Source organism: Heterodontus francisci, chromosome 35 (assembly GCF_036365525.1).
Source record: "Heterodontus francisci isolate sHetFra1 chromosome 35, sHetFra1.hap1, whole genome shotgun sequence".
Classification (NCBI taxonomy): Eukaryota; Metazoa; Chordata; class Chondrichthyes; order Heterodontiformes; family Heterodontidae; genus Heterodontus; species Heterodontus francisci.
In genome coordinates, this window is record NC_090405.1 from 52,246,143 (window position 1) to 52,260,173 (window position 14,031).

Genomic DNA, 14,031 nt, shown 5'->3' on the forward strand with positions numbered 1-14,031 from the left:
CCTGGGAGTCACATGACACAACGATAATGGAGTTATTGACTAATCACAGCAATCAATCTCGATCAATTAGTGTACAACAGACCCAGACATGAGGTGAGGAACTACCTGCCAGTGGTGGAGAGCTTTGGAAACCAAAGGTCTAAAGTCACCTGTTTCTCCCCAGAGCACGTTTCGTTCCCCCAGGTATCACATCTTAAATGATTCACAAACGGACTCCAAAATGTCACCTTCTGAAAGAAATCTGTTTAATTTGTCTTGTCTGAACTGAGCCATACAACAGTTACCTGGATACAAGTGCACCCCGTGTGATCTTATCCTATTAAAAATTGCTGCTGTCCTGTGGCATTGCTCATGGGGTAGCCTGAAGCCTGAGACATGAAGAGAATGAAAAACTCCTATTTCTTTAGTGTCTTCCACAATCGCAGGGTGTCCCAAAGCATATCACAGCCAATTAAATACTCTGTGAAATGTAGTCACTGTTGTAATGTGGGAAACACAGCAGTCAATTTACACACAGCAAGCTCCTACAAACAGCAATGTGATAGTGACTAGATCGTCTGTTTTTTAATGATATTGATTAAGGTATGTATATATTGGCCCTCAGACACCAGGGAGAACTCCACTGCTCACCTTCAAATAGTTCCACGGGATCTTTTAAAACGACCCGAGAGGGCGACTAGAGTCATGATCGTAATAATGAGCTGCTAACCCAGCCTGTCTCTCTTAAGACCAACTGGATGCCTGCATTTCCACTGATGCAAAAGGCAGCACATAACCTGCTGTCCATTCACGTCCAGCAATGAGAGGATCGTTAACTAGCAGGAACTGCCAAGCCACCTGATGACCATTGACCCAGCAATGACCTTTGACCCAGCTTGATGACCCTCGCCTCAGGGTTGTGCCTGATCCTGGTTTTCATGGAATCCAGACTGACAACAGGAAGCCCGATCTCGCCAGAGGTTGTGTCTGTCTAGCGTGTAGTAATGAAGCAGGTCCGTCAACAAAAGGGTCACAACACAGAGGCCGTACACAAAGACTGCAGACCTCGATCCGTAATTTCTGGGGGGATGGAAAAAGCAACAGACCAGTGATTAGTGACTAACAAAGGAAGTAACTGCAGGACAGGAGGAGCCATGTAAATACCGTGGCTACAAGAGCAGATCATTTATAATATATATAAAAGCAAAATACTGCACATGCTGGAAATCTGAAATAAAAACAAGAAATGCTGGAACTACTCAGCAGGTCTGGCAGCATCTGTGTTTGAGGTCAGCGTTCTTTCATCAGAACTACCAATTCCACCATCTACAAGGCACAAGTCAGGAGCGTGATGGAATACTCTCCACTTGCCTGGATGGGTGCAGCTCCAACAACACTCAAAAAGCTCGACACCATCCAGGACAAAGCAACCCGCTTGATTGGCACCCCATCTACAAACATTCACTCCCTCCACCACCAACACACAGTGGCAGCAGTGTGTACCATCTACAAGATGCACTGCAGCAATGCACCAAGGCTCCTTAGACAGCATGTTCCAAACCCCTGACCTCTACCACCTAGAAGGACAAGGGCAGCAAATACATGGGAACACCACCACCTGCAAGTTCCCCTCCAAGTCACACACCATCCTGACTTGGAACTATATCGCCGTTCCTTCACTGTCATTGGGTCAAATTCCTGGAACTCCCTTCCTAACAGCACTGTGGGTGTACCCACGCCACATGGACTGCAGTGGTTCAAGAAGGCAGCTCACCACCACCTTCTCAAGGGCAATTAGGGATGGGCAGTAAATGCTGGCCTGGCCAGCGACGCCCACATCCCTGAGAATGAATTAAAAAAAAGAAAATTTCTCTGACCCAATCTCAATCACAGAATCAAACAGCAATAAAGCAACCTTTCCTAGCATGGCTCATCTATTTGATGCAATGGTCATTGCTCCTCTGATGTATGTGTTTAGTTAGCTAACATCTTCCATGGCATTAAAGGCAAGACGTTTATTTGTCTTTGCCCCAGGGTTATGGACAGACTGTCAGTCCTATGTCCATAAACACGTGCATCTTCCAACTGGGGGTTACTGTGTAGCAAACAGAAGCAGGAACATTGGCTGAATTCCACCCTAACCCCTGCCCCATCTCAGGGCTTCTGAGACCAGTTGTTACACCTTGAGATCTGCCAACTCACCAACTTTCTACCCCATGCTGCTAATCTTCGCCTTCCTAGTTCCCCATGGTAGGCTCATTCAGAAAGTAAGGAGGCATGGGATACAGGGAAAGTTGGCTGTCTGGATACAGAATTGGCTGGCCCATAGAAGACAGAGGGTGGTAGTAGATGGAAAATATTCAGCCTGGAGCTCGGTGACCAGTGGTGTTCCGCAGGTATCTGTTCTGGGACCTCTGCTCTTTGTGATTTTTATAAATGACTTGGATGAGGAAGTGGAAGGCTGGGTTAGCAAGTTTGCCGATGACACGAAGACTGCTGGAGTTGTGGATAGTGTGGAAGGCTGTTGTAGGTTGCAACGGGACATTGACAGGATGCAGAGCTGGGCTGAGAAGTGGCAGATGGAGTTCAACCTGGAAAAGGTTGAAGTGATTCATTTTGGAAGGTTGAATTTGAATGCAGAATACAGGCTTAAAGACATGATTCTTGGTAGTGTGGAGGAACAGAGGGATCTTGGGGTCCATGTCCATAGATCGCTCAAAGTTGCCACCTAAGTTGATAGGGTTGTTAAGAAGGCGTATGGTGTGTTGGCTTTCATTAACAGGGGGATTGAGTTTAAGAGCCGCGAGGTTATGCTGCAGCTCTATAAAGCCCTGGTTAGACCACACTTGGAATATTGTGTTCAGTTCTGGTCGCCTCATTATAGGAAGGATGTGGAGGCTTTAGAGAGGGTGCACAGGAGATTTACCAGGATGCTGCCTGGACTGGAGGGCATGTCTTACGAAGAAAGGTTGAGGGAGCTAGGGCTTTTCTCATTGGAGCGAAGAAGGATGAGAGGTAACTTGATAGAGGGGTACAAGATGATGAGAGGCATAGATAGAGTGGATAGTCAGAGACTTTTTCCCAGGGTGGAAAGGGCTATCACCAGGGGGCATAATTTTAAGGTGATTGGAGGAAGGTTTCGGGGAGATGTCAGAGGTAGGTTCTTTACACAGAGAGTGGTGGGTGCGTGGAATGCGCTGCCAGCGGTGGTACTGGAAGCAGATACATTAGGGACATTTAAACGACTCTTGGATAGGTACATGGATGATAGTAGAATAAAGAGTTTGTAGGTAGTTTGATCTTAGAGCAGGTTAAAGGTTCGGCACAACATCGTGGGCTGAAGGGCCTGGACTGTGCTGTACTGTTCTATGTTCTATGTTCCTATGACTCAATTGAACAGCTATTTTCCTTTTAACTGGGCCACTGGGGGAGCTTGAGGCCTTGTAGTTGTCCCTGCACTAAAGGCCCCCCTACAAAGCCGACAATAGCTAGATAGAAGTCCTGCTAACCCACACTATTACCCCCTCACCTCTGAAACAGCCAGCATTTGCACCTTGATAAGTTCCATGCTTATACGTACAGAGAGTTCCTTGTGGACGTAGTCTGGTTGATTTTCATTGTGCTCTGAAATTCAGACTCATTGCAGCAATATTTCAGGGTTTGGTTGCTCTGCCAACAGCAGTAAGTGCGTGCCTGCTCTTCATTGAGTCTCGGACAGTGGAATCCGGAGTGATACAGTTTTGCAGCATCCAGGTACGGCTCACAGATCCTGTACTTAGAAGCAGAAGCTGGACATCGAGAGGTTACTGTCAGGTCATTGTGTGCTGTGGCTTCATATTAATCAAGTAACAGCTCAATGATGACTCAGGGCAACAATACTGCCAGATTCAGAAAAATCTGAATATTTTCGGAAAATGGGCCAATAGGTGGCAGATGCAGTTTGATGTAGATTATGCACAAATAATTAGTTGTAAAGCTTCATTTTGTTCTTTTTTTTGCCTTGTCTATATCCTCCCTTTCACTTCTGCATGCACAGGCTACAGCTGGAGTACAGTCCAGCTCTAGTATTTAACTCAAGTGCTTATTTTCAATCCCATTAGTTTAGACAGCAAGTGTCGACAGCTTTTTGACCCGCCAAGGGTATCACTAATGAGCCCTATCTTGTCCTCACTCACTTCCCACACCAACTTCCCAGCATCAGTTACTCAACGGTGATGTGGACTAGGACAGTGTCACCTGAGGCTCAGCCTTCTCACCTTTAAATCAGGGAAGTGGTAAGTCCCACACTAGAGGCTTGAACCTATAATCTAGACTGATACTCCCAGTGCAATATACTGAGGGACTACTGCCCTGTCAGAGGTGCTGCCTCTTGCATGAGACATTAATCCAGGACCTCAGGGGCACATAAAAGATCCCATGGCACTATTGTATGCAGGTGGTGGGCATTAACCAGGCACTTGAATCCCCTAATAAATAGACACAGACTGAAACTGTGATTTCTGCGTTAGGAGGCATATGCTTGCATTGTGCAACTCTGTAAATAAATACAAAAGTGTGTAAAAATTGAATTCCGTTCTATCCTTCACCAACTGGCTTTCTGGATTACAACACTAGCCAATACTTATCCTTCAATCAACATCACTAAAACAGATAATCTGATCATTTAACACATTGTTGCTGCTTGCAAATTGCTGTCACACTTCTAACATTACAATGGTGACTACACTTCAAAAAGTACTTAATTGGCTGTAAAATATTTTGGGATGTTCTAAGGTCATTAAAGTGCCATATAACTGCAATTTCTTTCTTTACATACCTGTTGCCAGTAACTCACAGAGCAGCAGTACAACCTGGAGTTGGTTGAAGAGTGACATTGTAGCATCCACAGCCTCTAACTGTCATCCTAAAGGACGGCAACTAGCACTTGAAAACAAAGCACACTATTTATTTCCAGTCCAATGTCTCAGTGAAAAGGAGTAATTTACAATGGATCCTCCATACACAGTATAGAGTCTGGACATTCTACACTCCAGACCAGTCATAATTTTAATATATAGTTGGTTGAGCTCTCACAATGTTGCACTTGGGAGCAGTCAAAACCGTGCAGTCTGTAGATCATTAGACCAGGGCATGTAGATACAATTCAGTCCCCATTTTAAAATCATACTTTTTTTTTATTGTTTCTATTGTAAATTCTTACATCAATATTTATCATGGAAACTACTTATGTAAACATGTCACGCCGCAATTACAGCTCCTCACCAGTGGTAGCGCTGTAGCATCTCCATTGGTGGGAGGCTGACATGTTTGATGGGAACAGTTGACAAGAAGTGTGTACAGTAACAAGATTTTTACTATCCTTTAGATATCTAACAGGACCCACGAGTCGACTGAATCTCTCATTATTTAAGTTTAAAAACGATGACGAAATGTTACAGCTTAAGATCTTAAAAAATGAAATTGCTGTGAGGGTGGTGGATGCGGAGACGATGAATGATTTCAAGAGGAAATTGGATGGGCACTTGTGCGAAATAAACTTGCAGGGCAATGGGGATAGAGCCGGGGAAATCGAACTGATTGGATTGCTCTACCGAGAGCCAGCAGGGGCTCGACGGGGGCCGAATGGCCTCCTTCTCTGCCGTTATGACCTGCATCTCAATAAAATTATTCAGAGACTGAGTGCAACTCCCAGTGTAACGGAGTTAATTTCAGAATCGGCTGCTGGAGAAATCCCTGGCGCCAACCAGCAGCAATAAGAAATTTCTAGCAAGGCCACAACAGTGAAAATTAATGAATTATTTTTATTCCCCCAAAGTGTAAATTAATCAGAACGGGGTGAGGTGGAATGTAACAGTTGTGCGCTTGGATCTTTTGAAGAAGTTATCTGTTTTAGTTCGCAGAAGAACGTGGGATTTAAAGATTACAGAGAGACCTGCCTGAAGTGGCCAATCATCACAAAAGAGCCAGCGAGTGGTCGATGCTATTCGACTGCAGGAGCATCACAGCTGCATCATCCAGCGGAGTCACTGCACGAGGAGTGGAGATTTAGACTGAGGTTTCCCGGGCGGTTTCGCAACAGACTGTAACTACAGCGGAATTATAACAACTTTTTAAAAAATTCAGTTAAGGGACCATGATTTCACACTGGATCTAAATATTTAAAAAGCACACTCAGTTTCCTGCCGTGTCGATATTCGCTGAATGAATAATAAGCGAAGTTCACCCAATTCATGTTAAAAAAAACAGTCGAGAAATTCACCGAGGAGGAAAAAAAAATATCAAATCAGCTGCAGCCTTGTCCTTTCTCGAGGTCGACCTTACCTGCTTCAGGTAAATTCACTCAGCCACTGGAGCTCTGTTCAATCCGGTCGGTAAATCCTTTGCTCGCAGGGTCTGTTTGTGCTGCAGTTTAAGCTGACACATAACTAAAGATTCCCGTTCGGCAGATGGCAACAACTCTTGTTACACACGCATCCTCACCTGAGCAGGTTGCAATTCCCAATTCTGCAGCTCTGCACGATTCCTGCTCCCTGAGCCTCTGTGCAACTTGTTTCAATTTGTTGCTTCGGTCCAGATCTTTACATTTCTCTCTGATTTGGCTGGGTACATTTTAAAATGCTTCCTGCACTGAGACTGGGCGGTGCTTTGGTTGTTTGGTTTGGAGACACCCCACCTTCCCCGGTGGGCGTGTTCTGAAAATTCTTTCCATGTAATTGATTCAGTCCCTTGGCAGCCATCAGTCAGCTGTCACAGCAACTGTACTCCCGAGTGTCCAGTTATTTCAAGGCTTGTCATTTTACATTGAATTGAAATATTCCAAAACAACTTCCTCCCATGTCAACATTCCACAGTCACTGAACTAATATTGAACCGAATTCATGTAAAGGCAGACTCAGAGGGAATAAATCGATAAATCCACGGCAGCCTTGTCCTTTCTCGGCGTCCCTTTCACAGTGGCAAATGCTATTCGACTGCAGGGGTATCACAGCCCAGCCCCAGCAACGTCAACACAAAAGCAAAATACTGCGGATGCTGGAAACTTGCAACAAAAAACAGCAGGTGCTGGAAATACACAGCAAGTCTGGCAGCATCTGTGGAGAGAGAAACAGAACTAACGTTTCAGGTCAGTGACCCGACATCAGAACTGAGAAGTTAGAAATGTAACAGGTTTTGAACAAGTGAAAGTGGCGGGGGTGGGGGAGAAGGACAAAAGGGAAGGTCACAGTATTTCCAGCACTTTGTTTTTATTTCAGAATTCCAGCATCTGCAATATTTTGCTTTTATTATAACAAAAAGGAAGGTCCGTGACAGGGTGAAGGGCAGAAGGTTAAATGACAAAAGGTTTCATGGTACAAAGCCAAAGCTAGTGGTAATGGGACAAAAGATGTGTCTGGATAAGGTGTAAATGTACTGCCACACTCCTGGCCCAGGTGTGGCGGGTGAATTTCCTAAAAGTATATATTTTTATTCCCCTGTTTGGTGCTATGTTGTTGGCTTTGCCCTCCACACCACTCCTCAACCCCCTCACTTATCTGGATTAATTGTGATCATTAAATAAATTTATTTCAGCATCTGAAAACAACCCTTTTAAGATTCTGGCACAAACTTGCTGTCCCTTACGGCTCGTTCTGTGTCAGTAATTGTTGCATCGCGAGCATTAAGGAGACAGACAACTGTCATGCAATGGAAATATTGAGCTAGCCTCTAATTAAACCTCACACAGCTTATTTTTAACTGCCTTCAGCTCGAACATGAGAACTCATCTTAAAACAAAAGTTGCTGAGCCACCATCTCCCCATCAACTTCACCACCCCCCCCCCCCCCCCACCCCCCACCCCCAGCTTCAGGGGAATCAATCACCCCCAGCCCGTTGACGCCTTTCTCCGCATATCATCCTGTCGCAGCAGTTCATTCAGCCATGGCAGTCCTCACCTGACTTTCAAACACCCACACTTTCCAGCAAAGGAAGGGAGCTCACCGGACAGCAATCAGGAGCAGGGACCCTGGGCGATATTTCCCACTCTGAGCTCAAAGTTCCTGAGGCTAATTGTACTGCCCATGTGTCTGAGGCAGTCTATGCAGATCAGTATCACACTGCACTGTGCATTTTTCCTACATGACAAGCAAACAAACCATTAACGCACTTGAGATATTTCAGAGTGCTAAGTTATTATTTAAATTAAGTTTATATTTAAAATATAACTTGAGCAGAAATTGGTCAGGAAACTAAGCGTTCAAGTTTCATCCTGGCCTGGTTGTAGCTTATGTGCAGCACATGTGAACACATCAAGGAATCAAGTACCTTTAAATTTCAATATAGAACGCTGTTTAAAAAAAAATTCTTGTTTAAAAAAAAAATCAACTCTAGATTTCCCCCTCCCCTGAAAAAAATACACAGAACCGTGCAAAATCACTGCACCATCGTTTAATTCACTCCCAGACTTGCTTCCGACAAACTACAAAGGGACAGTCTCCATCCAGCCTCGGGTATCATCAGGTGCTCACTATATGGTGAACACAGGGTTAATGTTACAGCAGGTGGAGGGAGGGTTAACAATGGGGCTCAAAAGGAATGTCACCATATTATGAAAAAATGAGCGAACCTCACCCGGTGGGACAAGTAAATAATACATTAACATTTTTGTGTGAAATTGCTCAGTTTACCATTTTAATGAGTTAACACATTATTTAAGTTTTCTAAGGGACATTAACCTGTCTTTTCTGTTTCAGATATTTCCAGTGTAGCAATTTTCAAATTCTTACACCTTTTTTTTATGCATTCACAGGATGTGGGTGTCGCTGGCCAGGCCAGCATTTATTGCCCATCCCTAATTGCCCTTGAGAAGGTGGTGGTGAGCTGCCTTCTTGAACCGCTGCAGTCCATTTGGGGTAGGTACACCCACAGTGCTGTTAGGAAGGGAGTTCCAGGATTTTGACCCAGCGACAGTGAAGGAACAGCAATATAGTTCCAAGTCAGGATGGTGTGTGGCTTGGAGGGGAACTTGCAGGTGGTGGTGTCCTGACGCATTTGCTGCCCTTGTCCTTCTAGTTGGTAGAGGTCGCGGGTTTGGAAGGTGCTGCCTGAGTAGCCTTGGTGCGTTGCTGCAGTGCATCTTGTAGATGGTACACACTGCCGCCACTCTGTATTGGTGGTGGAGGGAGTGAATGTTTGTAGATAGGGTGCCAATCAAGCGGGCTGCTTTGTCCTGGAAGGTGTCGAGCTTCTTGAGTGTTGTTGGAGCTGCAGCCATCCAGGCAAGTGGAGAGTATTCCATCACAGTCCTGATTTGTGCCTTGTAGATGGTAGACGGGCTTTGGGGAGTCAGGTGGTGAGTTCCTCGCTGCAGGATTCCTAGCCTCTTACCTGCTCTTGTAGCCACAGTATTTATATGGCTACTCCAGTTCAGTTTCTGGTCAATGGTAGCCCCTAGGATGTTGATAGTGTGGGAATCAGCAATGATATGCCATTGAATGTCAAGGGGAGATGGTTAGATTCTCTCTTGTTGGAGATGGTCATTGCCTGGCACTTGTGTGGCACAAATGTTACTTGCCATTTATCAGCCCAAGCCTGGATATTGTCCAGGTCTTGCTGCATTTCTACACAGACTGCTTCAGTCTCTGAGGAGTCATGAATGGTGCTGAACATTGGGCAATTATCAGCGAACATCCCCACTTCTGACCTTATGATTGAAGGAAGGTCATTGATGAAGAAGCTGAAGATGGTTGGGCCTAGGACACTACCCTGAGGAACTCCTGCAGTGATGTCCTGGAGCTCAAATGATTGACCTCCAACAACCACAACCACTACCCCTCAACCGCCTTTGTTCGGCGGAGAGTTTCATCTGTTGACTTTTTTTTATTAAAATAAAACCACCCAGTTTGTATATTTTAATGACTCTAGCCAGCAGAGGGTTTTCCACCTGATTCCCATTGACTTCAGTTTTGCTCAGGCTCCTTGATGCCATACTCGGTCAAATGCTGCCTTGATGTCAAGGGCAGTCACTCTCACCTAACCTCGAGTTCAGCTCTTTTGTCCATGTTTGAACCAAGGCTGAAATGAGGTCAGGAGCTGAGTGGCCCTGGCGGAACACAAACTGAGCGTCACTAAGCAGGTTATTGCTAAGCAAGTGCCACTTGATGGCACTGTTGATGACACCTTCCATCACTTTGCTGATGATTGAGAGTAGGCTGATGGGGCGGTAATTGGTCGGGTTGGACATGTCCTGCTTTTTGTGCACAGGACATACCTGGGCAATTTTCCACATTTCTGGGTAGATGCCAGTGTTGTAGCTGTACTGGAACAACCTGGCACGATGTGCAGCAAGTTCTGGAGCACAGGTCTTCAGAATATTGTCAGGACCCATAGCCTTTGCTGTATCCATTGCCTTCAGTCATTTCTTGATATCACGCGGAGTGAGTCAAATTGACTGAAGTCTGGCATCTGTGATGCTGGGGACTTCAGGAGGAGGCAGAGATGGATCATCAACTCGGCACTTCTGGCTGAAGATTGTTGCAAATGCTTCTGCCTTATCTTTCGCACTGATGTGCTGGGTTCCCCCAGCATTGAGGATGGGGATGTTTGCGGAGCCACCTCCTCCAGTTAGTTGTTTAATTGTCCACCACCATTCACGGCTGGAAGTCGCAGGACTGCAGAGCTTAGATCTGATCCGTTGGTTATGGGATCGCCTAGCTCTGTCTATCGCATTCTGCTTATGCAGTTTGGCACGCAGATAGTCCTGTCTTGTAGCTTCACCAGGTTGACACCTCATTTTGAGGTATGCCTGGTGCTGCTCCTGGCATGCCCTCCTGCACACTTCATTGAACCAGGGTTGGTGTCCTGGCTTGACGGTAATGGTAGAATGGGGGATATGCTGGGCCATGAGGTTACAGATTGTGGTTGAGTACAATTCTGCTGCTGCTGATGGCCCACAGCACCTCATGGATGCTCAGTTTTGCATTGCTAGATCTGTTCAAAATCTATCCCATTTAGCACGGTGGTAGTGCCACACAACATGATGGAGGGTATCCTCAATGTTAAGGCGGGACCTCGTCTCCACAAGGACTGTGCGGTGGTCACTCCTACCAATATGGTCATAGACAGAAGTATCTGCAGCAGGCAGATTGGTGAGGACAAGGTCAAGTATGTTTTTCCCTCGTTGGTTCCCTCACCACCTGCCGCAGACCCAGTCTAGCAGCTGTGTCCTTTAGGACTCGGCCAGCTCGGTCAGTAGTGGTGCTACCAAGCCACTCTTGGTGGTGGACATTGAAGTCCCTCACCACCCTCAGCGCTCCCTCCAAATGATGTTCAACATGACTCATCAGCTGAGGGAGGGCAGTAGGTGGTAATCAGCAGGAGGTTTCCTTATCCATGTTTGATCTGATGCTATGAGACTTCATGAGGTCCAGAGTCAATGTTGAGGATTCCCAGGGCAACTCCCTCCCTACTGTATACCACTGTGCCACCACCTCTGGTGGGTCTGACCTGCCGGTGGGACAGGACATACCCGGGGATGGTGATGGCAGAGTCTGGGACATTGTCTGTAAGGTATGATTCTATGAGTATGACTATATCAGGTTGTTGCTTGACTAGTCTGTGTGACAGCTCTCCCAACTTTGGCACAAGCCCCCAGATGTTCGTAAGGAGGACTTTGCAGGGTCAACAGGGCTGGGTTTGCTGTCGTCGTTTCCGGTGCCTCGGTTGATGCCGGGTGGTCCGTCTTGTTTCATTCCTTTTTATTGACTTTGTAGCAGTTAGATACAACTGTGGCTTGCTAGGCCATTTCAGAGGGCATGTAAGAGTTAACCACATTGCTGTGGGTCTGGAGTCACATGTAGGCCAGCCCAGGTAAGGACAGCAGATTTCCTTCCCTAAAAGACATGAGTGAACCAGATGGGCTCTTACAACAATCGACAATGGTTTCATGGCCATCACTAGCTTTTTTTTTAATTCCAGATTTATTAATTGAATTCAAATTCCACTCTCTGCTGTGGTGGGATTTGAACCCATGTCCCCAGAGCAATACGCTGGGTCTCTGGGTTACTAGTCCAGTGACAATACCACTATGCCACCACCTCCCACCACCCTTTCAGACAGTGCTTTCAGATCATAACTCTAAAAATATAGTTATAGTTTTCAGCTTTCTATCCTCACCCTCCGTTCTGAACAACTCACTGTGTTAAAAATAATTCCTCATGTTCCCTCTGGTTCCTTTGTCAATCACCATCAATCTCTCCTCTGGTTATTACTCCTTCAGCCACTGGAAAGTTTCTCCTTATTGTCCTCAGCTCGCACCCAAATTCCTGGATAGGAATCAGGATTGGTAACCCAGGTAGATTTGTCCCCTCCATAAACTAATCAACTGTGAAATCCCCTAAAAATACTGAGATCAGTCACTAGAGGCAAGGGATGTGGAGTCTTTCCTTGGTCAGTAATAGCGCACAGTGGAGAGAGAAATAGTAATTGATGAAAGATATACAGCAAGCTCCCCCAAAATCACACCCCATCCTCACTTGGAACTATATTACTGTTCCTTCACTGGCACCACGTCAATTTCCTGGAATGCCCTCCCGAGCAGCACGGTGGGTGCACCTGCACCACACAGACTAGAGTGATTCAAGTAGACAGCTCATCACCACCTCCTCAAGACAAACTAGGGATGGGCAATAGATGCTGGCCTTGCCATTGATTTCCTCATCCCGTGAATGAATATTTAAAAAATGTTCCTGTGTTGAGAGGGGAAAATTTATCAGCCCGAGTTCCTGCTCCCATTCAAACAAAAAGCATGGAGAGCTACAATTGAGAAGACCGTTGTGATTAAAGAAAAAGCACAGAATGCATTCTGGGTTGAAAGCTTTTGTGAGGAGCAGCCAAACATGCTGGCATGTCTCGGGAATGTCTCAGCTTTTTTTTTAAAAGGGGCTGGATAAATACCTTGTAGAAAATGCTCAGAAGTGTAAATTCAGACAGAAAGTGGTGGGTGGAAGCAGCTGCTGGGATTATGGAAAAAAAAATCACACCAAGGGTAAATAAGCATTATGGAATGTGGGAGGAACATGCAAGGAAACATTCAGGAGTAAGACAACAGAAAACCCTGGAGGAAACAATAGGTCAGGCATTAATGGAGAGAGGAGTTAGCATTGAGTGTAGATTCCTTTGAGAATCTTTCCAAATTAGATTACAAAGGGTTAAATTCTCTTCCAGTGAAAATCATTAGTGTTTGATCAGTTGTTGCAAAACACTGGCATCACTGTTTATCATTACACAGGGCCACGCAGAATAAGCAGTACAGTCCCAGTTTAATGGCTGGTATATGTTGAGCTAGGATCTCCATGGGGGCCACTGATCAGGATTATCAGCGCCCAGGGTTGCTGCTGCTCATCTCTATGCAGTGAACGTGCAGCTGAACCAGCATGAGATAGATGTAAATTTCAGCTAATACATCAGCGTTGACACAGGGCTGACAGGTAAAGTACAAATCAACACAATGCTGATGTTTTGTTTTTAATTTTGTGTGGGGAATCTGTGTTCTGGCATTCAGTTGATTAAATTACTGTCCATATTGCCCAATAAATCACTGTAAGGCATTATTAAGAACAGGAAGCTGGCAATCAGCTCAATGCGGAGAAATATTTTCAGGCAAAATCCATAAATATAAATCTGGCACCAGACTGGCTATTGGCTTGCTTACTGTGAACATATTAAAAATCAATCTTCACCAGTATCTGAGTGACAATTTTAAATGATAAAGCAGTCTGCAAGTTTATGCCAGCTGGATATTCACCAGTAAATACAATATTGCTAGATTCATGCTCATTCCAAATTTAGCCCCTATGTACGTATCCACTCATCATGATCAGTGAATATTGGAGGTATTACAGCGAAATTCAACCCCTATCCTGATCCAACACACAGATGCGCATTTCAATAGGACAGTGAGACAAGCAGGAAACCTAGCTGATTTCCACCTCCCTCCCAATCATGGGGGTAAAGTGACCAATTGCTGGGCCCTGCTTGACCTTAACTAATGCAGCACAGGCTGAGGATGGGGCTCA

At 45.5% G+C, this 14,031-nt stretch overlaps 1 protein-coding gene across 2 annotated transcripts; it reads right to left on the reverse strand.

Annotated features, from left to right (window-relative positions):
* Positions 1-124: 124 nt before the first annotated feature.
* LOC137350702 (protein shisa-like-1a) lies at positions 125-6,609 on the reverse strand. Of its 2 annotated transcripts, none has more exons than XM_068015594.1 (4): positions 6,460-6,609; positions 4,796-4,902; positions 3,560-3,767; positions 125-1,059 (listed from the first exon to the last, which is right to left on the reverse strand). In XM_068015594.1, exons 2-4 carry the CDS (start codon positions 4,851-4,853, stop codon positions 891-893), a joined length of 435 nt encoding a protein of 144 aa, XP_067871695.1. In that variant the 5' UTR covers positions 4,854-4,902; positions 6,460-6,609; the 3' UTR covers positions 125-890. The 2 variants fall into 2 exon arrangements, with proteins under 2 accessions (XP_067871695.1, XP_067871696.1); XM_068015595.1 differs by having other exon boundaries at positions 6,301-6,609.
* Between the last annotated feature and the right edge of the window lie 7,422 nt (positions 6,610-14,031).

Bases quoted from the DNA above. Each gene is read 5' to 3' on its own strand.
- LOC137350702 (XM_068015594.1), bottom strand. From the start codon at position 4,853: ATGTCACTCTTCAACCAACTCCAGGTTGTACTGCTGCTCTGTGAGTTA. The intron at 3,768-4,795 runs GTATGTAAAGAA...CTCGATGTCCAG, and splicing joins CTGTGAGTTACTGGCAACAG to CTTCTGCTTCTAAGTACAGG. The intron at 1,060-3,559 runs GTACGTATAAGC...CCATCCCCCCAG, and splicing joins ACGTCCACAAGGAACTCTCT to AAATTACGGATCGAGGTCTG.